We start from the raw sequence: 27,152 nt of genomic DNA on the forward strand, positions 1-27,152 counted from the left end.
AGAAAGGGTGTAATGGGAAGGTTTTCTAAAATGTTTAGATTAGGGTCATTTTTAGCTATTATTTGCATTATAACTGAAAGTTTGTGAGCTGTGCCTACAAGTAGGATTAGTTGTTGATGGGAGCTGGACACGCACAAAACCGATAGATAGCACACCAAACCTTCCACATAATGAGCTACACTTTTCTCTCAGAGTTTACCCTACAACAGAGAACGGTTCACGCTCAGCTGCTGGCGGATAAAATATTCTCCTGCCACACTTCTACCTTGTTTCTCTAATATCCCGGGATCACCACAACTACAACAACACTGCAAACACACTTCTACCTCCACAGATCTTCCTCTCTCTCCTCTCCGCCAATAATACCCACCCCCAATTAAACTTTAAAAAACTCCATGGCATTAATACATACACAAAAATTCGCTAGAAGCTATGAGGGTTGCTGCACACACCACATAATTGAAACAAACCCACAAAGGCAAGGGAAGGAGAAGTTCAACTCCCTAACAGTAAATACCTTACCACTGCCACTACAACCATACACTGCAACCTTAACTCTTCCCCCCTTAGGGATACGAGCCTTTCATCACCTCCTTTAATAACCATTGTGCACACAACCCTTTATTAAACTACCCTCCCCTCAGCACAACCAACTACTGCACTACACATCCACAATCACTAGGGTTGGGAAAGGTGTTTGTGAACCAGGATGAAAACAGCGCAGTGTTATGGTCGTCGTGAATCATCTGTGGTGCACAGTACTTGTGGTAATGGTAAGGTGAGTGCTTGTGGGCGGAAGAACAGAGTCTCTGTACCTTTTGGCTTGACTTTTCACTTTCTTAACTTTCGTGTTTGTGTCAGGCATGCTGTGCCTGTAGCAATTCTAGCTGCTTCACAATGAAGTGTGTGTATCTATCTATCTATCTATCTATATACACACATACACACACACAATTATAAATCTGAACAACTCTTTGTACCCAAACTTTTCTGAAACAGTAGACTTCATTCACAAGAGGCAGGTAGGGTTTTTACTATACCTGAACTGTTGATGCAGATCTCAATATCTATGTGCTTGGGCATCCAAGCAAGACTACAATGAGGTATATAAAACAGATTTTCACCTTGTAATCAAACTGCACATCCATGTATTTCCCAAATCGGCTGGAGTTATCATTCCGAAGGGTTTTTGCATTTCCAAATGCCTGAATTAAAAAGATAACAGATAAAAGAAGTAAACAGTCTTCAAAAACAAGGAAACCATAAAACAGGGCATTTTAAAATATTTTTCACAAACCTGCCAGTGGCTTATGTACTGGCCTACAGACACAGGTTTGTCTACCCCTGAGTGACATATGTTTTGCCAGCATAAGTGGTAGTGTGCACAGCACCATGTCAGCGGGACAGCTTTTCCTGCCAACATGCTACTGCCGCTCTTTGGGGGTGGTTTAATTATGTTGACAGGAGCGCTCTCTCCCATTGGCATAGAGCGGCTACATGAGAGATCTTACAATGGGGTAGCTGTACCACTGTAAGCTCTCTAGAGTAGATATAGCCTAAGAAGAAAGTAAGCAGCTACCTGAGTTCTGATTGTTTGAGCTGTACGCATACTGCAAATATAAAGTTATTACCTTGCATGGGCCTGTTAAACCACTCCTCTCCTCCTTGCAAAGATTTATCCTAATTCCACTCCCTGTTAGGAAAATGCGTCACCCGAAGAAGTCTTGCATCTTCCCCCATCACCAGTATGACTTAATAGGAACTCATTAGCCTGCACACAATGGTCACAGACCTCCCAGCCTTGTCCAAGCTGGCCAAACTTCTCCCTCCCACAGGCCCACACCCAGAACATTGTTTTGAATGGGTGGTGGAAACAGTAAATGGAACTGTAAGGATTGTACAGAACTGGACACTAGAGGTCACTATAACACCAGAAAAATGCAGCATCAAATACATATCTGTTGTAAATCAAAGACTGAGTTGCCTACACAATGCCAAGTTTCATATCCTGGACTTCAAATTACCTCTAAGACCGGATTGGACTGTAGGAGGCGATCTTTCACTGTTTCAACTTGGTCACTGGCTGGACATGTCACTGCATAGTACTGAAGGATTTTCTTGGTGGCTTCAGTTTTTCCAGCTCCACTCTCCCCAGATATCAGGATACACTGATCCTTCCTCTCAATGCGCAGGGAACGGTATGAGTTGTCAGCAATAGCATAACTAAGGAACAATGACAATTGGAAATTAAGTCTGCTTTCACAAACATGAAAGGCAGAGAATCCTCAGTTAGGCTTTTAGAGTTTCCACACCGTCACAATCACAACCAGAAGAAATGCCAACTCCAGCCCCAATATTCTAACGGTGCAAAATCTTTCTCTCTTTGGGGTGCCTGGACCCTGATTATCACAGACATATGCCAGGTTTCAGAGTAGCAGCCGTGTTAGTCTGTATTCGGAAAAAGGAGTACTTGTGGCACCCTAGAGACTAACCAATTTATTTGAGCATAAGCCAGCATTTCAAGTCCATTGAGATAAACCTTTTTTCTTTTCAATGACTAGGTACTACAAACTCCACAGATAATCTGACTCAAGTGTTCCCACTAGCTTTAGGGTATTTTGATATTTGTATAGCAAGGTAGAATTGTTTTCATTTTATAAAGCCCATTTTTAAAAAAAAGGCTCAGAAAAATAGTCTGAATTGTTGCTAACAGTAATCGATGAAACAGCACACAGTCCAGTGCTTAAAATGAGTCTGTTTCCCATAACATTTAAAAATATTCAAATTATTTTCTGTGCAGCAATAATACCCCTAAAGGAGCTAGTCTGGAAATACCGTCTCCTGTATCAGGATAGTATTGGCAGTCCTTGCACTTCGGATTTACTGAGCTGTACAGTTACAATTTCTCATTGACTGGTTGCAATGAGGGTGAGAACTTTTTTTTCTTGGACTGTTTGAAAGAGGAATACTTTGCAGGGCACATCTTCCCTGGTACAATGTATAACTGAATAGAAGCAGAACTGGGTAACGCTCCAATACTTAAAAGGATTTGTTTAGTGCTGATAGAATCCTCAGTGTTGTACACTGCAAACAGATAAACAGCCCTTGTCCCCAAAATTTTACATTCTAATTAATGTATTGTGACACGTCAGGCCAGATGGCTACAGGAGAGTGATACAAGGCAGATATATTAGCCCCAGGTTAAGTAGGTCCCTTTTCCCTGGGTAAGGTAACAGGGAAGGTTCCAGAACAATCAGGAACTTTCTGAAAACAATTAAGGGAGACAGGCTGATTAGAACACCTGCAGCCAATCAAGAAGCTGCCAGCATCAATTAAGACAGGCAGGCTAATCAGAGCACCTGGGTTTAAAAAAAGGAGCTCACTTCAGTTTGTGGTGTGCATGCGAGGAGCTGGGAGCAAGAAGCTGAGAGTGAAAAGGTGTACTACTAGAAGACTGAGAAGTACAAGCATAATCAGACATCAGGAGGAAGGTCCTGTGGTCAGAATAAAGAAGGTGTTGGGAGGAGGCCATGGGGAAGTAGCCCAGGGAGTTGTAGCTGTCACGCAGTTGTTACAGGAGCCACTGTAGACAGCTGCCATCCACAGGGCCCTGGGCTGAAACCCAGAGTAGAGGGCAGGCCCGGGTTCCCCCCATCCCTCCATCCCCCCAGCTCCCTACTTAATACTGGAGGAGCTGACCTGCACTGTGGGTTCCACCAGAGGGAAAGGTCTCTGGCCTGTTTCCCGATCCACTAGATGGATCAGCAGAGACTGCGGGGATTGTTCTTCTTCCTTTTCCCCATGCTGGCCAGTGATGAGGCTAACTGAGTGACCGGCACATTTGAGTCACGAAAGTGGACAAACTGAGGGCTGCCATGAACCTCTGAGGCGAGCAAATCCACCAATGAGCGCAGGACCCACCAAGGTAGAGGAGGAACTTTGTTATAGTACGTATAGACAGGATTCTGGATTTTCCCAAGCAATCATGTTTCTAGCATCACCTCATCATGTTTGTAACATATTCCCATCTCACTTGCACTGTTGAGTCACCTGCCAACAACAGGAAACAGCCCAAATAGTTCTCCCTGTCCCTTCAAAGGTCTTTGGAAGAAAGAGTCTTCAAGAGGTATCTCAGGATTGGGCCCTGGCTCAGCGAGCAATTTGGTCAGCTAGGCTCACTCAGCTGTGTCCTCTCTCTCTCTCTCTCTCTCTCAAGCTTCAAAAATCTTTTATTTTAAATAGGAAATTGGGAACGTTCACCAGGCCATGTAAATAAATACATTCTTTGTTCCAATGGGCTCATGGTATCTTAGCAACAAGGGAAATACCAGATTAATATTGGTCAAGCAGTGACAGAGGAGGTAGGAAAAAAAAAATCACACACACACACACCCCCTTTCCCTCAGATTAGTCATAAACTGAATAAGCTGCTTAGCAGCAAGGGAAACTTAGAACCAGATCATCTGCACACTGAATAACCCTGGAACAATGAGGTCTCTGGTCCTGCCTAGGCTGGATCAGCAGCTCAGATTCCTCTGAGTCTCAAATCACTTGGCCAGGAAGGAATTAACTCCCTTTCCAAACAACACTCTCAAAGGCAACTCACTCTCTTCGACAGGTTTCAGAGCAACAGCCGTGTTAGTCTGTATTCGCAAAAAGAAAAGGAGTACTTGTGGCACCTTAGTTAGTCTCTAAGGTGCCACAAGTACTCCTTTTCTTTTCACTCTCTTTGGAAAGAGAAGCAGGAATAAAACAGCCAGCCTTTCTAAAGGTCCCTTTTGCCCCCACTCCAGTACTCTGTTTGGGAAGATGGAAGGGAAAAAAAGTCTTGTATGTTTGCTTTCTGTAGATCAGTATTAAACCAGCCAGGTGGGAATAGCACAAACCGTATTGTTTACCCACAGGCCACTCACAGGTGAGGAGAGACTTCATAGAAACTGACACCACGGTATCGCTCCATGTGTTGTTTGCTGTAGATTTCCAGATCCTTGTATGGATTTACTGACACCAGAACTGAGCCAATGTAAGTCTGAAAAGAGCCGAAAGGAAAAGCATTACATGAAGGCTAGCATCTATTTCTACAAGAGCCTTCAGAATTACTCTGGAATCCCAGATATTTTTACAAGGCCAGCCTGAAACAAGGGCACTTGGAATGCTGCTACCAGCTTTGAAGAGAGAGTGACTTGGGAGTCTGAAGAAACAATCAATCAGTCTTGCAGCCAGTAAATGTGGGGCTACAGAACTTATATTGGATGTGTCCCTTTTTCCGAAAATTTCTGCACTTACATCCTTTAGTGACTGCTTCAGTGCTTCTGGACATCCCAGCAATGCAGCTTCAGTACTGGGTTATTTTTGACTACTCATTCCAATATTTGGGATCAGAACTAAGCTTGCATTTGTTAAGACCACAACAGAATAGCTTTATGAATTCGGAAGAATACAGTATGTGCTGGATTTTCAGTGGTGCCGGGCACTCAGAATTCCAGCGGAAGTTAACTGGAGCTGCAGATGCTCAGCAACCCGAAAATCAGGCCCTATATATGCCAACGTCAGTAAACAGAACGGGTCTGAGAAACAGAATCATGGGCTATAAAAGGGGAGCTGGTGGACACCACCACATCCAGATCCCACACCTGCAGAACAAAATCACTATGTCCAGCTTTCAGAGCAAATATCCAAATTCTAGTCAAAGATCAGCACTCTGGCTGCTCTCTGCTACTTACATAGATCAGATTCTCCTTGAATCGTTTACGTAGGTTTTCAATAAAGGCTGCTTCGCTAGTAAAGTTCTCTAGCAGGACGAAATCCTGAACCCCCACACGGTCACGGGCTGTTAGAGCACTCTCCATTGTCAACCGGATACCGTCACTCCCTGCCGCCTGCAACCATAAGCAGTGAAATCAAAAGGCTGAGACTTTCACGATACACAGAGCACTTTGCCCACAAAGCACAGACACAGGACCAGCGTACAAACAAGAGAAAATAAAGCAAACCCCATTAATAAAGCAACCCCCCCGTCACTTCACACTAGCAATGGCCAGTTTGCCAGAAGACAAGGCAGTTTTTGGGGGGGGGGGGGAGTTATTGCTAAATTCCAATCAGTAATAAAGCAGGATCAAATCAACATCACAAGAACAATTATTAATACTTTGTTGACTCTTGAAAATATTTATACGGGTTGATATACCCACTTCCAGGAACTAGTAAACAGTGCTGAGATTAAGTATTCTTGTCATAACGAATAACTTACCTTCCTAGAATAATTTTGGATTTAAAAAAAAAAAAAAAAAAAAAGTATTAAACAGAATCCAGATTTCCCCAAGGATCTTTCAGGAAGACTGAGTCTGAACTGCGTTCCTATTTCCATACCCTGTGGTAAATGACCTGCCTTGAGGTAAACAACCTTTCAGAGAGCAGCAGTAAATTGTTATTTACCAGCTGCACATGCCCGAAGTGCGAACAAGTTGACAGCTCTAGTCCAGGCACCTTTTCCTGATTTCTGTCAACAGCACAACTGAAATTATAACAAAGATCTATAAAGAATAATTAATATGAGAAAAGAGATTTCTTTTGCCTCACATATTACTTCTCTCTCCTCAACTGCACTCACCTCTTCTTTTTCATGCTGGCATAGATAGTACTCATCAGGAATCAGAGCCCTTTTCTCCTGTACAAATAACCACATGCCCAGGACATCTATATCATGCAGAACGGAAGAGCCCTCAGTGCAGTGCCCTAACCTGACTACAGTTTGATGTGCACAACATCATCTCAACATACAGCAGAAACCCAACACCCCCTTCACCAATAAGATCGCATCCCACTGTTGGATCATATTAAAGAAGTTCTGTATTAAAATCACAAATGAGTTTGATTCCCCATAGTTTAAATTCCAGGGTATTACTAATTAAGAGGTCTCTTGGTTTTTGGTATTGTTTCTCTCCCTCTGTGTGTGAAACTTGCAAGCTGCTAATTGCGTTAGTACATTCCAAGACAGAGTCTGTTCTTAAAGCAATTCTTTGTAACAACAACTACTCACACAGAGAGAGACTCAAAGCAATACTCTGTAACAACAGAAACAGCACCCAGAGACTCCCCGCCCTTTTGTTGTATTCATCTTGCTTTGTTAACAATTGTGATTAAAATAGAGATAGAGGATGTATGTGGATGGATGCTTGGTGTGGATAATAACTGAATGATCAGGGACGTGCCAGCCTAAGAATCATAGAATCATAGAATATCAGGGTTGGAAGGGACCCCAGAAGGTCATCTAGTCCAACCCCCTGCTCAAAGCAGGACCAATTCCCAGTTAAATCATCCCAGCCAGGGCTTTGTCAAGCCTGACCTTAAAAACCTCTAAGGAAGGAGATTCTACCACCTCCCTAGGTAACGCATTCCAGTGTTTCACCACCCTCTTAGTGAAAAAGTTTTTCCTAATATCCAATCTAAACCTCCCCCACTGCAACTTGAGACCATTACTCCTCGTTCTGTCATCTGCTACCATTGAGAACAGTCTAGAGCCATCCTCTTTGGAACCCCCTTTCAGGTAGTTGAAAGCAGCTATCAAATCCCCCCTCATTCTTCTCTTCTGCAGGCTAAACAATCCCAGCTCCCTCAGCCTCTCCTCATGACTCATGTGTTCCAGTCCCCTAATCATTTTTGTTGCCCTTCGCTGGACTCTCTCCAATTTATCCACATCCTTCTTGAAGTGTGGGGCCCAAAACTGGACACAGTACTCCAGATGAGGCCTCACCAATGTCGAATAGAGGGGAACGATCACGTCCCTCGATCTGCTCGCTATGCCCCTACTTATACAATCCAGTGTCCATCGGCTGAAGAAGGCATCAAGTGGAAATAACCAGAGGACCCCTGGAGGACAGACTAGAATCCACCCAACAGCCTCAAGAATGGGAGAACCAAAGAACAAGATAACATCTAGCAGCACGGAGCCGTCAGGAATGTGCTATCTGCTGATTGATTCAGCAACAGCATGATGAAGCAATTCCCATAGACTAGCATAGGAAGAAATTCCTATAAAAATGGACTCTAGAAAGTGAGAACTTTGGGGTCTGATTCTGCAAACCAACTTCCAGGAGCATCAAATGTGCATCTGACAAGGCCCTGCTCCCTCCTCATGTCCAGGCCTCCTGGCCAGTGGCTTGGCATGAGCAACTCTAAGGCTGGTAACTATGATACACAGCCCTCTGTGGAGATAGAGGTGGTTAGGGACTATTTAGAAAAGCTGGACGTGCACAAGTCCATGGGGCCGGACGAGTTGCATCCGAGAGTGCTGAAGGAATTGGCGGCTGTGATTGCAGAGCCATTGGCCATTATCTTTGAAAACTCGTGGCGAACCGGGGAAGTCCCGGATGACTGGAAAAAGGCTAATGTAGTGCCAATCTTTAAAAAAGGGAAGGAGGAGGATCCTGGGAACTACAGGCCATTCAGCCTCACCTCAGTCCCTGGAAAAATCATGGAGCAGGTCCTCAAAGAATCAATCCTGAAGCACTTGTATGAGAGGAAAGTGATCAGGAACAGCCAGCATGGATTCACCAAGGGAAGGTCAAGCCTGACTAATCTAATCGCCTTTTATGATGAGATTACTGGTTCTGTGGATGAAGGGAAAACAGTGGATGTATTGTTTCTTGACTTTAGCAAAGCTTTTGACACGGTCTCCCACAGTATTCTTGTCAGCAAGTTAAGGAAGTATGGGCTGGATGAATGCACTATAAGGTGGGTAGAAAGCTGGCTAGATTGTCGGGCTCAACGGGTAGTGATCAATGGCTCCATGTCTAGTTGGCAGCCGGTATCAAGTGGAGTACCCCAAGGGTTGGTCCTGGGGCCGGTTTTGTTCAATATCTTCATAAATGATCTGGAGGATGGTGTGGATTGCACTCTCAGCAAATTTGCGGATGATACTAAACTGGGAGGAGTGGTAGATACGCTGGAGGGGAGGGATAGGATACAGAAGGACCTAGACAAATTGGAGGATTGGGCCAAAAGAAATCTGATGAGGTTCAATAAGGATAAGTGCAGGGTCCTGCACTTAGGACGGAAGAACCCAATGCACAACTACAGACTAGGGACCGAATGGCTAGGCAGCAGTTCTGCGGAAAAGGACCTAGGGGTGACAGTGGACGAGAAGCTGGATATGAGTCAGCAGTGTGCCCTTGTTGCCAAGAAGGCCAATGGCATTTTGGGATGTATAAGTAGGCGAATAGCGAGCAGATCGAGGGACGTGATCGTTCCCCTCTATTCGACATTGGTGAGGCCTCATCTGGAGTACTGTGTCCAGTTTTGGGCCCCACACTTCAAGAAGGATGTGGATAAATTGGAGAGAGTCCAGCGAAGGGCAACAAAAATGATTAGGGGACTGGAACACATGAGTCATGAGGAGAGGCTGAGGGAGCTGGGATTGTTTAGCCTGCAGAAGAGAAGAATGCGGGGGGATTTGATAGCTGCTTTCAACTATCTGAAAGGGGGTTCCAAAGAGGATGGCTCTAAACTGTTCTCAATGGTAGCAGATGACAGAACGAGGAGTAATGGTCTCAAGTTGCAGTGGGGGAGGTTTAGATTGGATATTAGGAAAAACTTTTTCACTAAGAGGGTGGTGAAACACTGGAATGCGTTACCTAGGGAGGTGGTAGAATCTCCTTCCTTAGAGGTTTTTAAGGTCAGGCTTGACAAAGCTCTGGCTGGGATGATTTAACTGGGAATTGGTCCTGCTTCGAGCAGGGGGTTGGACTACATGACTTTCTGGGGTCCCTTCCAACCCTGATATTCTATGATTCTATGATAACAACCTTGCAGAACCTGTGTGTGTGTGTGTTTGTATGAATGAATGTGTGAATAAATATGAGACTGAATGGAACGTTATAGCTATAACTAACTGCTTACTATGATTCTTTCTGTATTCACAATAAATGTGGTATTTTGCCTTTTCCCCTTTAATAAGATCCTGCTGGTTTTTATTTAATGGTATAACACCACCCCTTCAGATTCCCCTAAAGAGGGAAAAATTAAGGCGAAGCATGTATGGTTCTCAGATTTTCAATCTGCTTTTTGCTCCGAGTCTCTCCCTTTCCGGTTTCTACCATTTCAGTAAGAGCTGTAGAGGGTAAAGCTGTGTTTTGGACTAACAATAAACACTGTGAAAGCCAAACACACACCAGTTTAATTTTGGTAGCATCCTTCACATAAATTGTACCATGAAGTGCTCTAGAGCTCTACGATATAAATACACAATGAGAGACATACAGGTAGGCAAGGCAGATTTTCTGTTGAGGCTTAATGAGATGGAGGGCTCACGAGACAGATACAGGGAGGGTGTTCCAAGTGCCAGGACACAGAGAAGAAAACTCTCATGCTAACAGTGGCCACATTGTGTGAGGAAAATCAGGGAACCAGGGCTAAATAAATAGAAGGAGCAGTGCAGAGATAAGTTCGCTACATCCCTCGCCCCACTAACTCATCACTATAGAGCACTACATAGGCACAATCAACGGAACTCTTTCATATGGGAAGGGGCCACTTTTAATGGGGGGTGGCCTCAAATCTCGAAACTGTGACTCTCCTGGGCAACTGTGTTAAGAAGAAACTTATATTGGATTATGAATTGAAAACATTTCCCTATCTATGGTAGATATGTGGCCCCCATCACTGTAATACCTGTGGACCTTACAATCTTTAATGTATTTATCCTCACAACCACCATGAGAGCAGGGGAACTGAAGCAGAGCGAGGCTAAGTAGCTTGCCCAAGGTCGCACAGGAAGTCTTTGGCAGAGCAGGGAACAGAACCCAGACCTCTCAAGTCCTCTAACCAGCGGCCTACCCTTCCTCTCGAGTAATACCTTGCGATTTTTAAACTGAAGTGTCACTACAGGGAGGAAATAGTGGGTATCACCTCCACAACTACCTCCCATTGCTACACTTGCAGCCCCAGGAACAGCTGTAGTGTGAAACTAGCCACGGCTGCCTCCCACAGCCCCTCCCAGGGGAGCCCTGAATAGACAGAAAAAGAGGAGAAGCCAAGAGCCAACCATCAGTTACAACTTCTGGAGTCCCTGCCTCAACACAGCCTGGAATCTGCTCTAACTTGTGCCAGCTGGCTACAGCCTTCAAGAGACTGTACATGAGCTAGACACAGCCAAAGCACAGTGTCCACTAGCCACATCCCTCCTTGCACCTGGGGCAGTGGGGAGGAAGGCACAGGAGCCAAATACACTGATACTGTGCCTGCTGGGAATTCCTCCACCCTAGGCAATTCCCCAGCAGGCAACTTACAGGTTGATTCTGCTTCCTCTGCATCATGTGCACCTTGGCACAGAGCAGAACAGACCAAAGAATCTGCCCCAAAAGTACTGAGTGCAACTCCTTGATCGTTATTAAATAATATAGAAAAGAAGAGCTGGAAGGGTCTGCAAGAGGTCATCTCATCCAGCCCACAAATACCCATACAGCTACATCTGCAGAGCCCCCTAGTGTAGATGCAGCACATACTAACAGGAGTTTTTCTGCTGACATAGTAAGGTTATCTCCTTGAATGATATTCACGGTGCTAACAGAGGAACTTTGTAGACAGATGCATCCACACTACGGTTTTTGGCAGCACAGAAATGTCAGGTAAAATCAAATAGATGGTACCCCCCACTGTTTTTTTCCATCTCCAATGCCCATTAATTTATTAAAATTTAATTAACCATGGAACAATTTATCAAGGGTGGATTTTCCATCACTGGCAATTTTTAAAATAAAGACTGGATTTCTTTTTCTTTTTTAAGATATATTGTTGTTCAACAGAAATTATTTTGGGGGAGTTGTCAGTGTTATACAGAAGGTCAGACTAGAAAAATCACAATGTTCTGAGAGACTTTCCGCTTTCATTAAAAAAATAAATAGAAGTTTCTATCCTTCATGGCTGTGGAGAAAAGCTCAAACCAGAGTGTGTCTGAAAGACTCAAAAGCCAGAGGGCAAATTTAAAGAACCGCATAATTTTTTTTCAATTCTTGTGATTTTTAAGTTGATTTCATGATTTCTGGGAGCTTGACTCATGAGTTTTGAAAAGCTGGGGGTTGGCAATTCTGAGAACAACCTTGCAATTCATTCCTCCTGACCAATACTTTATTGCAAAATGCCCGAGTCACATAAACCAATTCCTCCACTCACCCCAGCAAAGCAGCATCTTTCACCCCATACATCAAGCTGATGGTGGGGTAGGACAAAGGAATCAGCCACAGACTCCAGCTCCTATGAGCAGCTGTCAAAACAGGGACTGCTGCATTGGGGCGGGAGGGGAAACGGGTTAATTAGGGCCCAGCCAAGGCCACCTCTTCCCCCCGCTACGCCTCCACCCACCCATTCAGAGCTATGCAAGAGACACCCCTCCAGCACAACTCTGGGTGCACTAGGACCCAGGTATGCCTCCCCTACTTTCCTCCCTGTGGCTTGGGGGGGGAGGGGGGAAGAATTGTCGGGTGGAGCCAGCCAGAGAATCCAGCCAGTAAGGGCAGCTGCAGAAGCACCCAAAGCAGGGAGGTTCAGAGAAATTTCTGTATTTTTGATTGGACCTTCTCTGACCTGTGCTGTGCTGATTAGCAGTTTGTGCCAACCCTCCTGCTCCTCTACAGTCTTTACACCTCAACTTAACTTCACAGGATCTGCCCCCCTTACCCTCTTCTCCCGTATCCTGACCCCTCAGTGCCCTTTCAGTGATCCCTCTTCCTTCACTTTTCTTTCTATTTACCTAATTCGCTCCTTACTAAACCCACCAAAAAAAATTGTGGAATTAACACAGTTTGCTACCATCACATGCTGCTTGTATGTTCCACTGCCTTTTCCCTCCCTGAGTCTATCTGGTCTATTTCAACTGTAACCTCTTTGGTGAGCAGAGAGTGGTCTAGTATGTGCACTGCCCAGCACAATGGGGCCAGTTCATATAATCATAGAATCATAGAATATCAGGGTTGGAAGGGACCTCAGGAGATCATCTAGTCCAACCCCCTGCTCAAAGCAGGACCAATCCCCAATTTTTGCCCCAGATCCCTAAATGGCCCCCTCAAGGATTGAACTCACAACCCTGGGTTTAGCAGGCCAATGCTCAAACCACTGAGCTATCCCTCCCCCCCACTGAGCTATCCCTCCCCCAGTTCTTCGTTGGTCCTCAGACACTACCATAATAAACATGATTATAAATAATAAGAAGATACAAAGGTCCTTCATTTCTTTGGTACTTTGGAACTATACCATTTATCAACTGGATACAAAATTCTTCAGGTAACAGAGCAAATTTCCATATGCGTAGGTCCATTGACACAGCCTGCACACTGATCCTGCATCTCTGTGCTTGTTTACACAGTTTTTGCAATGATTTAACCAAACTGGCAGGAAAAACTGATCTACTTAAATCAGTGCACCTAAGGTGACAAGCTGTCCCAATTTTATAGGGATAGTCCCGATATTTTGGGCTTTTTCTTATACAGGTGCCAATTACCCCCCACCCCGTCCTGATTTTTCATCCTTGCTATCTGGTCACCCTAAGTGCAACTCCTTAGTGTGGATGAAGTTATAGTGGATGAAGTTATAGTGGTATAGAAGTGTTTAACTTGTATAGCTTGTTTTGGTAAATTTACTGAAAGAAACACATGCAATTTTATAACTCATCCTGTAAAAGTAGTTGGAAACAAACCAGGACCAGCTCCATTGAATTACAGCTCTCAGAAATGGTCACTAGCTCTTTCACCAGCCACTCCCTCAGCCCAGGTCATACCATTTCAAACTGAACATATCCTGTGATTAAGGAAGAAGCAGTATGTCCTCCCTAAGAAACAGAACATTTTTCTTCAGCCCTATCCACTGAGACTAACATTTATGACTCAGTATCTTCCAGCTTCCCCCAACACATTTCTTACTCAGCTTCCCAGGCTCTATCTCAGCAGAAACAAAGCAGTTATGTTTGATTTTCTAAGACTTTTAAAAACTGAGTTTACAGTTTTAAGAATAATCAGGAATGATTAGATTGCTTTATTTCTAAGGCAAGGGTATCAAAACCCATCCTCCACAGGTCTGGTCTAGCACTGTAGATGTATTTACATGGCCTGCAGGACAATCAGGTTCTGCAGAACCTGAGTTTTAACTTCAAGTTTTGAGCCCTCCAGGTTGTAAAGATAACATTCTAAATATAAATTTACTGTAAACTGGGTGTACAGACAGCCTGAAACACTTTCTGAACGGAGTGAACTCTTCTGTCCTACCATTAATTTTGACTTGCTACTTCTCAAGCCTAATTATGCTTTAAAAGGGTCAGCATTAACTATTTCGCTGCTGACCAATTTCAGCAGATGGGATGCAGAAGGGGATGGAAAAAGAGACTTGCTGGGTGTGAAATTGTGCATTGCTACAGAAAAGGTAGTGCACAGGAAAGAATGGTCGGAAAGAGAGAGAGAAAGGAGGCTGGGGAAAGAAGAGAAAGGTCAGAAATAGTAGTGATCATAAAGGGGAGCACATTTTCCCACTGAGTGATAACAAGTGTGACAATAAGGTATTGAATAAAGAAAACCCACCTGTAAGGTTGGTTAACTTATTCTAGCAGACAAAGGTACAACTACAGCCAATGGCTAGAAGCTGAAGCTCCATAAATTCAGACTAGAAATAAGGTGCAAATTTTTACTTGTGAGAGTAATCAATCATCAGACCATCTTACCAAGGGTTGTGGTAGATTCTCCCCATCAGTGGAAATTTTAAAATCAAAATGGCATGTTTTTCTGAAAAACAGGCTCTAGCTCAATCTCAGCTGTGGGACTTGAGGCTGGAATTAATACAGGGAAATCCTATGGCCTGTGTTATGCAGGAGGTCACCTAGATGGTCCTTTCTGGCCTTAACATCTATGTCCTTCCTCTATGGTATCATCTCACCTACTGACAAAGCAAAACAATGGAATTTAAATCAAAGACTGATTCTAAATCTGAAGCTACCTTTGATACAAGTCTTGTTCTCTGGCTGCCTGCTTTCTTCTGGAACTCACTGTTTACCCCTTGTAACTTCCTACATACCAGAAAAAAAAAAAAAAATTGGGACACTGTTGGAAATGGTATGTTAAAGCCACATGTCAACATCAGGTGAAAACACAGTGTGTATGGACATGTAGTTCAAGTGCCTTTCCATTGTAATCACAACTTTGGTGCTGAGTGTCCATCACGTGGTTCCCATCCATACTGGCCTCACTAACAGCATCCTTGCAAAATTCCGCAAGCAGAGATCAGGAAGAGGATTTTGCAAATTTTCAAATGACAAATTCTGCTGGAAAAAACTACACTACTTGGGTGACAGCCGCATTGTAATTGGGCACCCCAACATGACTGTATTTATAATGTAGGTAATGCGGCCTAATTCTGCTTGTTGTGTCTTTGTACCAAACTCCAGAACCCAAGAGACCAACTTGGCTACAGCAACATTGCAAAAAGCAAAAGCCAGTGTGTGACTAATTAGATGGTCAGTGGCTGGTATGGGAGAGAGGACTCACTGACAAGACAACATGCTAATGTCTTACATAACAATACCCTCTACTGAACATGTGAGTAGTAGTTCAACTGCCCTGAAGTTAACTGTACACAAATAATTATTTTTATGATAATAAGTCTCATTCTATGTGTGTGTTGTTTGAAATTTAAGCAGAGAGAAAAAACTAAATGAATATTCAATTCTACATTTGAATATCAGGGTCTGGAAGGGACATTTAGTACAATGCTATCCCTAGCATGGGTAAGCCACTTTGAGCAAAGGACAAGAGAAAAATCAGAATTTTAACAAAAACAGCAGAGAATCATCACTAGCACAGTACAACTGTGTAACTTTTAACTCATAGAGAAGTGAGTAGGTCAGTGGCTGCCTCACTCAAGGATTGTTTATCAAATAATTCTCTCTTTTTGATTGCTTTAGAGTACTACAGGAAAGGTAACTCCTGGAGCTGGTGTTCTAGAGGTTATAGCTGGGAGTTTGGGGAACAGTGTCTAACGCTCAGAATCTGGAATTCGCTCCCTGATGTTGCCCTCCTGATTCACTCACCATTTCTTTAGAATTTACTTCCACACTATGCTATTGTTCTGAAAAATGTTTGAGGAGGGAGAGGAATGCCACAAGTACTCCTTTGACAGACGCCTTTAAACAGTTTAATTTCAAGGGCCCTTCATATTTTGACTATTAAATAATAGAGGACGTAAGCTGGAACATTTTAGAAATACCAATGACACAGCAGAGGGGAAAAAAGCCTTACTTTTGTCCTAGTAAAGTTTGTTGTAACATCTCTCCTGACAGCTTTTGCTTTTAAAACTGAAGATGTGGAACTCCTATTACTCCAGCTATCTAAACTTCAGATTCATTCATTCCTCTAAAATGCAAAGTAGAACAGGAAATGCTGACAATTAAATCATGCTGTGTGTATTTTAAATATATATTACATGTTTGTCACAGGGACTTGGAGAAGGGAGAATCAGAAGTGAGGAGAGAAAAGTATGTCATTGAATAATTCTGCTGGAGTTTTAACTTTGTTTATTACTACTCATATAGTACCAGAGATGTATTTGAAACTTCTTGTGTTTGACAGCAAGACTCCTGCCCCATGTAGTTCATAATCTAAATGAGAAAGAACAAAAAAAGCAAGGTAATTCTGATTTTACAAAGGAAGCAGATCATGTAATTTGTTCCAGCTCGTGTGTTGCTTTATTTTCTTTTTTTAAATGTCAGAGAGCAAGTGTAGATAAACCTGGAGCAAAGATTAACAATGGAAAGTAAAGCAGTTTTAAGAAAGAATTTGAAGGATGAGAATGAGGCTGTTTATTGCATAGAGGGGATACTCAGATTTCAGTCAGCAAGCTAAACAGAAAATATCTGTGAGAAAAATGAAGTGGGCAAACCAGAAAGAGATCAGGGAAACTTACAGAGTCAACACCGTGGATTTCTATATTTAGGGAGCTGGCATTTTTGCTCTTTACCAGGTGGCACCAGCTGTGTAAATCAGTTAAAAAGATGCTGCTAGTTCCAGTATCCACAATGATTCCAGTATCAATGAACTAAAACCTAGATGGCTCTACGGTAAGGTTGGGGCATAACTGGTTGGAAAACCATTCCCAGAGAACAGTTATCAGTGGTTCACAGTCAAGCTAGAAGGGCATAAAAAGTGGGATCTGTCCTGGGTCCGGTTCTGTTCAATATCTTTTTTAATGATTTAGATAACGGCAGAGAGTACACCTATAAAGTTTGTGGACAATACCAAGCTGAGAGGAGTTGCAAGTGCTTTGGAGGATAGGATTAAAATTCAAAATGATCCAGATAAACTGAAGAAATGGTCTGAAGAAAATAGGATGAAATTCAATTAGGACAAATGCAAAGTACTCCACTTAGGAAGGAACAATCAGTTGCACACGTACAATATAGGAAATGACTGCCTAGGAAGAAGTACGTGGAAACAGATCTAGGGGTTATTGTGGATCACAAGCTAAATGAGTCAACAGTAACTGTTGCACAAAAAAAAAAAACAACAAAAAAAAAACATGATATATGAGGAAAGATTGAAAAAACTGGGAATCCCGCCCTGTGTGTCTACTGGTGGGGACATGCCTGCTGTTACTCGAATTGCCCCTCTGCAAGGAGAATCTCAAAACCAAACCTCTAGAGCTCAGTCTTCAGATGCCCAGCTCATATGCACATATGGGGGTGTGTGTGTGTTAACGTAGGCACTACCAGGATTCAGGACACCTTCACTTAAGTGCCCACTTTGGCCTCAGAGGTCCTATCTACACAAGATAGATCAGTATCCAAATTACAATAAATGCCACCAGTAGTGCAGCTGTGTTGATGATAGTAACAAAATAAGCTCTAGTGTAGATGAGACTCAGGTGGCTTTACCACCATATCTCAAAATCTGCTCTGAGCCATGTTAGATGAACGATGGTTAGAATACCAAGGGCCTATTTATGCTATTACTCCCAATAGAGGGCCTGCACTGGGGCTAAAGCAGTAATGAGAGAATTAAAAGAAAAATAGGAAGATAGGAATTGCCTTTCTGGATCAGACCTGGATCCTATCCAGTCCAGTATCCTGCCTCAGACAGTGGCCAGTAACAGATGCCTCAGGGGAAGATGCAAGATGCCTCACATTATGCAGATGTTGGATAATCTGCCCCCACATTAGGTCTCCTCCTAATCCCTAATAGTTAGGGATTGGTGTAAAATCAGAACCATGAAGTTTTTAATACCACTTTCAACATCTGTTAGCATTAACTTTGAATATTCTTATCCATGTAAACGTCCAATCCCTTTTTCAGTCTTGCTATGTTCTTGTCTTCAACAACTTCCTGTGGCAATGAGTTCCACAATCTAATTATGCATTGCACAAAAAAGTATTTCCTTATATCAATTTTGTATTTGCCACCTTTTAATTTAATTGACTGTCGCCTTTTTCTTGTGTTATGGATCAGAGAGAAAAGAAGTTCCCAATGACCACTAATTATGGTATATATTTTTGTCATGCCTCCTCTTATTTGTCTCCTTTCTAAGGTAACAATCCTACTCTTTTCAATCTCTCTTCATAGGAGTGTTTTCCAGGACCTTGATCATTTTCACCAACCTTCTCTGAACCTCCTCTAATTCTGCACTACTGAGAATTGACAGAGTTTGGCTGGCTGCTGCTTCTCCAATACAAATGCTAATTTTAAACATAAGAACAGCCCTACTGGGGCAGCCCAATTGCCCATCTATCTTGCCCAATATCCTAGCTTCTGACCATGGCTAGTACCACATGCTTCAGAGGGAATGAACAGAACAGGGCAATTTTGAGTGATCTGTCCCTTGTCATCCAGTCCCAGCTTCTGGCCGCTGGAGGTTTAGTGGCATCCACAGCAAGGGACACATAACTCGCCATCTTGGCTAATAGACACTGATAGACCAACCTATCCTCCATTAACATATCTAATTCTTTTTTGAACTCAGTTATATTTTTGGCCTTCACAACATCCCATGGCAACGAGCTCCACAGGTTGACTGTGCATTGTGTGGAGAAGTATTTCCCTTTGTTTGTTTTTAAAAGGATGCCTATTAATTTTCAACACATTCCCTCTCTCCTCCTCCATCATTGCTGCCTCCTCCAGCTTCTCCTCCCCCACAGACTGCTTCCTGTCAGACTCTCCCTGTACAAACTGCAGAGATTGTCAGTGGGGAATTGTATTCATTGCCCAAGCAACAGACTGTGTACTGTGCTTGAACTGTCCCATCTAGGTACCTAGAGCAGCGGTTCTCAACCAGGGGTACATCAACTAATCTAGATCAGTGGTTCTTAAACTTTTGTATTGGTGACCCCTTTCAAACAACAAGCCTATGAGTGCAACACCCTATAATAATCAAAAACACATTTTTTTATATTTAACACTATAAATGCTGGAGGTGAAACGAGGTTTGGAGTGGAGGCTGACAGCTCATGACCCCCCAAGTAATAACCTTGTGACTCCCGGAGGGGTCATGACCCCCAGTTTGAGAACCCCTGATCTAGATTCTTGCCTAGTTGTACAATAGGCTACATAAAAAGCATTAGCAAAGTCAGTACAAACTAAAATTTCATACAAAGAGTTGTTTATACTGCTCTCTATACCATACACTGAAATGTAAATACAATATTTACTGATTTATTTTATAATTATGTGGTAAAAATGAGAAAGTAAGCAATTTTTCAGTAATAGTGTCTTGTGACACTTTTGGTTTTTTATGTCTGATTTTGTAAGCAAGTAGATTTTAACTGAGGTGAAACTTGGGGGTATGCAAGACAAATCAGACTCCTGAAAGGGGTACAGTAGTCTGGAAAGGTTGAGAGCCACTGACCTGGAGCATTTTAACTGCAGAGTCCACAAGGGGCAGTCCAAGTGCAACACACAGCCTGTGGCTTTGGTGGTGAATCCAGCACTGCCCTAACCCATTCAAAACCACTCCTATCAGAACCTCACTGCACAATATACACTTGTGCCATGGGGATTGTGAAGAATGCACCCCCCCATGCTGTTTGCTGTGATCGTAAGACCCGAGTGGTGAGTGACACACACACACACACACTTTATATACATTACATGTGTGTTTGTAAAATTACTTGATTTAAGCCCAAATTAGTAATTTCATAATTACACCTTAAAAAAAATCAGAAGAATTACTGAAAGTTAGTAAGGGTTGGCATCTCTGTGATATCACACAAAAAGAACCCCAAAACATGATACATATGCCCTCCTCACAACCCCAGCATATTCCTGCCTCAGTCTCTTCCCACCCTCTGTACCCCCACATACACTCACCTCTTTAAAATATAAGCCCCAAACCTGCCTTACTTTTCTTCTCCCCATCTCAAGCACTCACACTTAACTTTCCAAGCAGGAGTTTTCCATTGGAAATTGTGTGTGAAACACAGGGACTTCCTGCTGAAACCCTGAAGAATTCTCTCCATTCCTCTCAGTCTGGACACATATTAGAAAGACTGCAGAAGAAAACAGCAGTTAAACAAATCTTACCGCAGCCCTGAACTTCATTTCCGATCCTTTTCAGCTCACAAGGCACTTTCAGAGAGTCAGTTATGCTGTCTCAAAGCAAGAAATCTGAGGTCAACTCTCTTCAATCAGTTTGCCTTTTTTACTTTTAATGACATTTTTTGGTACTGTCAAGAACCACTCCTGCCTACGCAACTCCTACCGGAGCCTGCTAAAGAAGGCGTTGTACAAGGAGGAGAGTGAGCAAAAAAAACTCTCCTCCCCTTCTAGACTGAGAGAGAGAGAGAGACAGACACACAGATCACAAGCTGAAGCTCAAGATAAAAGAAGCCTGCTGCCTGTATGTGGAGCACAAGCCATCTAATGACAGAGAAAAATTGAAAGAAAAGAGGCTGGAAACCTTGGTCCAGAGCCTACAACCCAAAACCACAGGAAAAAAGCAAAGGCAGCAGCCATATGTTCTGCTGTGGCAAAATTTGCACAAAAAGGCAGCTACAAACAGGAACAACATCAAGTGAGCTACACTGAATCAAACTCAAACACACTGACCTGCAAGTCCACAGCAAAGTTCCTGAGCCTGAAGCTGTAGCTCCTCTCATGACTCCAGCAAACCAAAGGAACCACTGCAGGAACTTTGATGGTAGGAAATGGTTGATTTTCTTGTTTGTCCTTGCAACAGTTTAGCACATGTACCCAGCAACATTCTTTTCCAGAATTGTTGTGAAGCATCCACACCCGAAGCTCCTTACAACCAGAGTTGGACCAGTGCATGCTAGCACACCTGCAGCACTTATCCCATAGTGCCCAGTATTGCTGCTGGCAGTAGGGGCTTTTGGGTTATTTCCCAGCACGAGGCACTTCATTATAGGACGCAGTTATGAGTCCCCCTGCATTGGGGCAGTTGCAACCCTCTACATTTCCTGGCCACACTGGGGAGTAGTCACAGGATGGCAACAATTCAGCACGATCAGAGCTTGAAATTGTCTCAGATATTGCAGCCATCTGCACTGTGCTGGAATGGATGAAACACACTGCACTCCAGCTATTCTAGGCGCAGAGCAGCCCCCAGGTAGTCATACAAAGCTGCTGTAATTTATGGCAGACTTGGAGCTATCGTCAGCAGTGCTGGAGGCCAAGCAGTCTCTTGAAGGGGATCAACTCCACACAGAGTCAGGAGATTTGATTTCCCTTCTATCTAGACTTCTGTAACAAAAAGTATTAAAAGGCAATAAAATTTTTCCAGCCATACAATTTGATTCACAGCAACATGCCAGCAGCCAAAGGAGTTTCTCAAGAGAAGATGAGTACTGGGTGGTATGTCTCAGAATCCAGAAAATTGCAATCTACACAGACCATACTGCCATGAATTTCCCTTTTATATTGTTTCATGACTATCCCTCTCTTCAAATAGCTCACAACATGGGGCGCTGCAGCTAGCCACTACCTGGGCAAATTATTAAAACGGAAGGAGCACCTGCACGTGCTGTCCACGCACAGCGGAAGACAAAGTTCCTGTCCTGAAATCTATAGCATGTCAAGCTACTAGACTGACAATACAGCCTTCACTGACTGAGCCGTTGTTCAGAGTCCCAATTAAAGAGATTTGTGCTCCAAGTGCCTTGTATGCATCTATACAGAGGGACTTCTACTCTGACCCAAACGAGACCTAGTTCAGATTCCCTGGTTTTCTGCAGAAACCACACCCTTCTTTGCATCTTCAGGTCTGGTAAAATGAGGCTATTCCTGGTGCCTTGTGTTGTCTACTCAAACTTTTCTGAGATTAGCCACCAGGACTGGAGCTATTTCAGACAATCAGTACTGGCCAGTTTCCAGGGACTTGGGGAGGTCAACAGCGGTACCCAGTCAAAGCCCCTCACTATTCAGTGACTGTAAAGCTTTGGAGGAGAGTGGTCAGGCAGAGCTCAGTGCAGCATAAAGGGGATGCAGTAGTAAAGATAAGTTGGTTCCCTTCCCTGAGTATACTCTTAAGAGTAGAAGTGAAAATTGCTCATTCTTCAGCCATTAGTCTGGTGATTCTCATATATCTGAGGATCCTAGGTCATATTCTAACATTACTGTTCAAACCACAGTTTGTTTGATGGAAAACAAAATGTTTGGAGGATATAGCTCAGTGGTTTGAGCATTGGCCTGCTAAAGCCAGGGTTGTGAGTTCAATCCTGGAAAAGGCCATTTAGGGATCTGGGGCAAAAATTGGGGATTGGTCCTGCTTTGAGCAGGGGGTTGGACTAGATTACCTCCTGAGGTCTCTTCCAACCCTGGTATTCTATGAGATTGTATTTTTCATCTGTGAAGTACTGGCATGTGTGTCTAGGAGCTGCAGAGAGACCATTAAGGTTTATAGTTTGTTGGCAAACTGTGACAATGGGTGGTGATCAGCTGCCCTCACTAGCAGGCTCCTTATGGAGAGGAGCAGAACCTGGAAAAAAAAAAATCTAAAGACTTAAATTTCTTAACCAGGGGTTACTCCACCTTAAACTTCCATGTACTTCCAGAATTTCTGCTCCAAAGGTAAAGGAAATTCCCCATTTCAAGTCTTCATGGCTGCTAGCATCACCTCAAGTCAACCCACATGGAGGTTTTCTTCCCCCCCACCCCCATCTTTTCAGTGAAACTGCCTACCAGCAATACATACCCCTTAGATTTCCATTATAAGCCCATCTTGTCTTATATGAAATATGGCTGGATACGGATAATACTGTAGCTCACAAAAGCTTATGCTCAAATAAATTTGTTCATCTCCAAAGTGCCACAAGTACTCCTTTTCTTTTTGCGAATACAGACTAACATGGCTGCTACTCTGAAACTTGGATGAGGGATCTCTTAAAACCCAGATAATTGAGGAAGAGGTGTTCGCTATTTGGTGTGGCACTCTGATCATACTGACCCAATCCCCCAGTGTGCAGCTAGGAGACGTTGTTCTGTGCAGGTGCCATCTTTTAGAGGAAACAGAATACTAAAGCCCTGAACATTTGTGGCAAGGATCCTACGGCACTTTTGAAAAGAGTTGGGGCATCAGCCCTGGTGTCCTGGCCAGATTCTAGTTTGAACAATTACACTGTCTCCCTTATTTCCCCCTACAGTTCTAACTGGCTGCAAGTTCTCTTTTCACTTCTTGTCCTCAACTTCTATGGAGTTATGGTGAACTGTTAAACAATTGCTGCATTCCAATAAAAAGCAAGCTGTGTTTCAGCAGTGGGTGAAAGTATTCCTATAGCTCAGAAAAGCTTTGTGATCCTGGCTGAGAGGCACTATTTAAAACATGCCATTCTAAGTCTCATGTTTATTGTACTCTGGCTTCAGAAAGCACTGAAGTACACTATGCTATACTGACATGTTGACACAACCCACACCCTGGCTCTAAGCAGCCCCCTGCTTGAAAGGGCCTGGTATGTTTACAACTGCAGTACTGTAGTTAACCTCACCTCAATCTGGAAAGTGAATTGGCCTTTAAAATAAAGCTCAAAACTAGAGGAGCTAGTGTATTAGGAATTTGTTTAAAGAGCTGCCCAGTTAATTAAGTCTGCTTCTTCAGATCACATCTGCACTATACCAAATTTTGTGTCTGGTGGGTGTGTGGGTTACATGGTTACAATAGCATGGACCCCTGAAAAAACTGTAAAAACATTGATCGGTTCTGCAGCATAGGAGAGACCAAACCATACACAAAAATCTTGCTGAAGCTTTGCACTTTTGGTGCTGTAGTTCAACTCAGGAACACAGTTAAAACCCAGTTTAGTTCAACTTACATTCCAAGAATAAACTATGTTTTAACCCTGTCAGGTCACCACTGTTATAATGCAGTGGTGTGGATGGCACCTGAGCCTTTCAGCTTTACTCTGGCCCTTTCTGAAGAGAGTTAATTCCCATTAGCATTTTTCTAAAATCTCTCTAATCCTAGCCTGGATTCCAGCCATGGAAGGAAAGAGACAATGCAATACATGTGGGGAATTACACATCTGCACCACAGAAGGTTATTAGGTGAGTGAAACTTCATCAGGTACCTCACACGTAACAGCTTCCCTCTCTCTTCAGAAAAATCCCACTTTATGAACAAAATTCTGCCTCAATCTCACCAATACACTTGTGCCACACCTCAGGACTGGACCATCATCACTCTTTACACAATCCCTGCTTATTGATACAGAGATTCCAAGGCCAGAAGGGACCACTGTTGTCATATAGTCTGATTTCCTGGTTAGCACAGGCCACAGAACTTCCCAAAAATAATTTCTAGAGAATATCTCTTAGAAAAACATTTAATCTCGATTTAAAAATTGTCAGTGATTAGAAGAGTTTACACTCTAAGTAGACAAGACAGAAAGAAAGAGAACCATACTTTAATCACCATTTTACAGATCATCAACTTGAGGGTTAGAAAGATTGATTAACCCTCTCAAGGCCACAAATGGAAGTCTGTGGCAGAGACACTAACTGAATCCAGTTTTCCTCACATCCCAGTGTAGTGTCTTAACCGCAAGACCATCCTTTCATCAGCTAGTGTATTGTGCTTCTGGGTGAGATGCAGATTATAAACTCTGTGGGCAGAGAACACTGCATTTTTCTCTATGTTTGGACTGTGCCCAGAACACTGATGGCACTCAAATAATTAACCACCATCACTGCACCTTCAGTGCAATACATCTTCTGGTTTTAAAAGCATTGACACTGGATGGAAGAACAGAAACAAGGTGCTAGCAGGCATATTACTGAAAGGAAAAGAGTCCAGTACAGACCATAGACTACAGTAAAGTAGAAGATAAATCAATAAAAGTGATCTGAGCTGTGATGTTAAGCCACATTGAATCATGTTCCACATTCTTCAGACTGGTTTCAGAGTAGCAGCTGTGTTAGTCTGTATTTGCAAAAAGAAAAGGAGTACTTGTGGCACCTTAGAGACTAACAAATTTGATATAAGCTTTCATGAGCTACAGCTCACTGCATCGAATGCATTCAGTGGAAAAATTCTTCAGACTAACATCCTCCCCTTCCTAATGCCCTGCATCTGCCTCTAGTTCACACAAGCAAGCTCTCAAAACATCTCTCCACAGTTGCTAAAGCCCTGATCAGGACAGAACAGGCAATATTCCTGCTTTTGAAGCTAAAAAACTGCAAAGGATATGATCAACTCCTGCGGGAGGGGAACATAATCCTATCTTTGGGGAAGTCTGAATTAGGAGAGAACCAACTGTGTGTAGATGGGACGGGGGTCAAAAAGCATACAGGTAAAATGCCTTCTGTTTAAAACATATTGATCCTTGAGCAATATGGCTCAAATGCAATCCAAGCAGTTTCTTCCTTGCCAGCTAGGCGGAAGTCAATGACAATCTGTGCTGGGTGCTAAGGACAGATGGAGGTTCCATTGCTACTAAAGGCAGAGATGTGAATCAACTTTTCCAAGCCCCTTCACTCAGTAGTGACTCACTGAAGTCTTGGATGAGAGCACTGGGACTGCTCTGCCCACTACTGATAAGCAGTGAATTCCCTGCAAACTAATTCACATTCAAAACAAGGGGACAGGAAACTCTTCCTGTCTGAACTGAAAGCAGAACATGAACTGCCTAGCTGCTCCAGCAACTGCTGGCTCTATTAAATTAAATAAATTAATGAATTTGAACCCAGCCCCATTAAACTGGCTTTGGGAAAGCATTCATCTCCTAAATTCAGGATTCCAGGTTTTGCTATACAATATGAATCTGGAAGTCTAAGATAATGCCTTTAGTATATTCTGTACACAATACTTCATTAGCAGAGTGATGGGTTTCATGGTTTAAGTACTCAAAAAAGCCAGGAGATGCCAAGTGTGAGTGCAGTTATAAGTTCATGTACCATTTCTCACATAATACAATTTTTTCAAGTTTTTTTCTACAAGTTCTGCTGCCTTTAAAAAATGCAAATACATGTAAATTCCACAATCTGAAAGTATTTGGCTAGATGCTATTGGAACCAACCCATCCCACACAGGCTAGGAGGGCTCCAAAAGGAAGGCTCCCTCCAGCATGTCATAGGAATTCTTTAGCTGGAGAAAACAACAGGTCTCTTCATCAACCAAAAACATTCTTAAGATGCCCTGTGCTGCATACTTTAGGTGATCCAGACTGGTAACAGCACCTTGACTTCCTAAAGTAACCTAAAATACGGCCCTGAGGTTTTGAAGGACATCTAACTCACCACTTAAAAAACTCCTGTCCTCATGTATGGTTGAAATTAGCAAGAACATCTGACCTCCATGATAACTGAAATCACCAATGCCTCCTTCACAGAAGGCAACTGAACACCAGTGGCTGGCATTGTTGATGTGTGTTTCTAATAAAGCCTTCCACAACCAACCCCTGAGAACCCCATCCCTCCACAAATAAATATGCATATTCCAAGAATCCTAGGCTCAGAGACAGACTTTTAGACCTTTTCCTCTTTTTCCTTTGAGGGGATCAACGAGCATATGGACAAGGGGGGATCCAGTGGATATAGTGTACTTAAATTTTCAGAAGGCCTTTGACAAGGTCCCTCACCAAAGGCTCCTAAGCAAAGTAAGGTGTGATGGAATAAGAGGGAAGGTCCTCTGATGGACTGGTAACTGGTTAAAAGATAGGAAACAAAGGGTAGGAATAAATGGTC

The 27,152-nt window shown here is 43.1% G+C and overlaps 1 protein-coding gene across 5 annotated transcripts in view; it reads right to left on the minus strand.

The window, feature by feature from the left end:
- MYO1C (myosin IC) overlaps nucleotides 1-27,152 on the minus strand; it is a 122,128-nt gene that overhangs the window by 59,316 nt on the left and 35,660 nt on the right. For 3 of the 5 annotated variants that reach the window (XM_084650750.1, XM_084650751.1, XM_084650753.1), the window contains exons 2-5: nucleotides 5,724-5,879; nucleotides 4,914-5,029; nucleotides 2,025-2,223; nucleotides 1,125-1,205 (exon numbers count right to left, since the gene is read on the minus strand). In XM_084650750.1, coding sequence (XP_084506876.1) covers nucleotides 1,125-1,205; nucleotides 2,025-2,223; nucleotides 4,914-5,029; nucleotides 5,724-5,879 — 552 coding nt within the window. Of the gene's footprint in view, nucleotides 1-1,124; nucleotides 1,206-2,024; nucleotides 2,224-4,913; nucleotides 5,030-5,723; nucleotides 5,880-20,540; nucleotides 20,702-21,065; nucleotides 21,663-27,152 lie in introns of those variants that run through there. The other 2 variants (XM_084650749.1, XM_084650752.1) reach the window with 2 other exon arrangements.

The sequence above is a fragment of the Lepidochelys olivacea genome, assembly GCF_965140295.1.
Source record: "Lepidochelys olivacea isolate rLepOli2 genome assembly, chromosome: 17".
NCBI classification, from domain to species: Eukaryota; Metazoa; Chordata; order Testudines; family Cheloniidae; genus Lepidochelys; species Lepidochelys olivacea.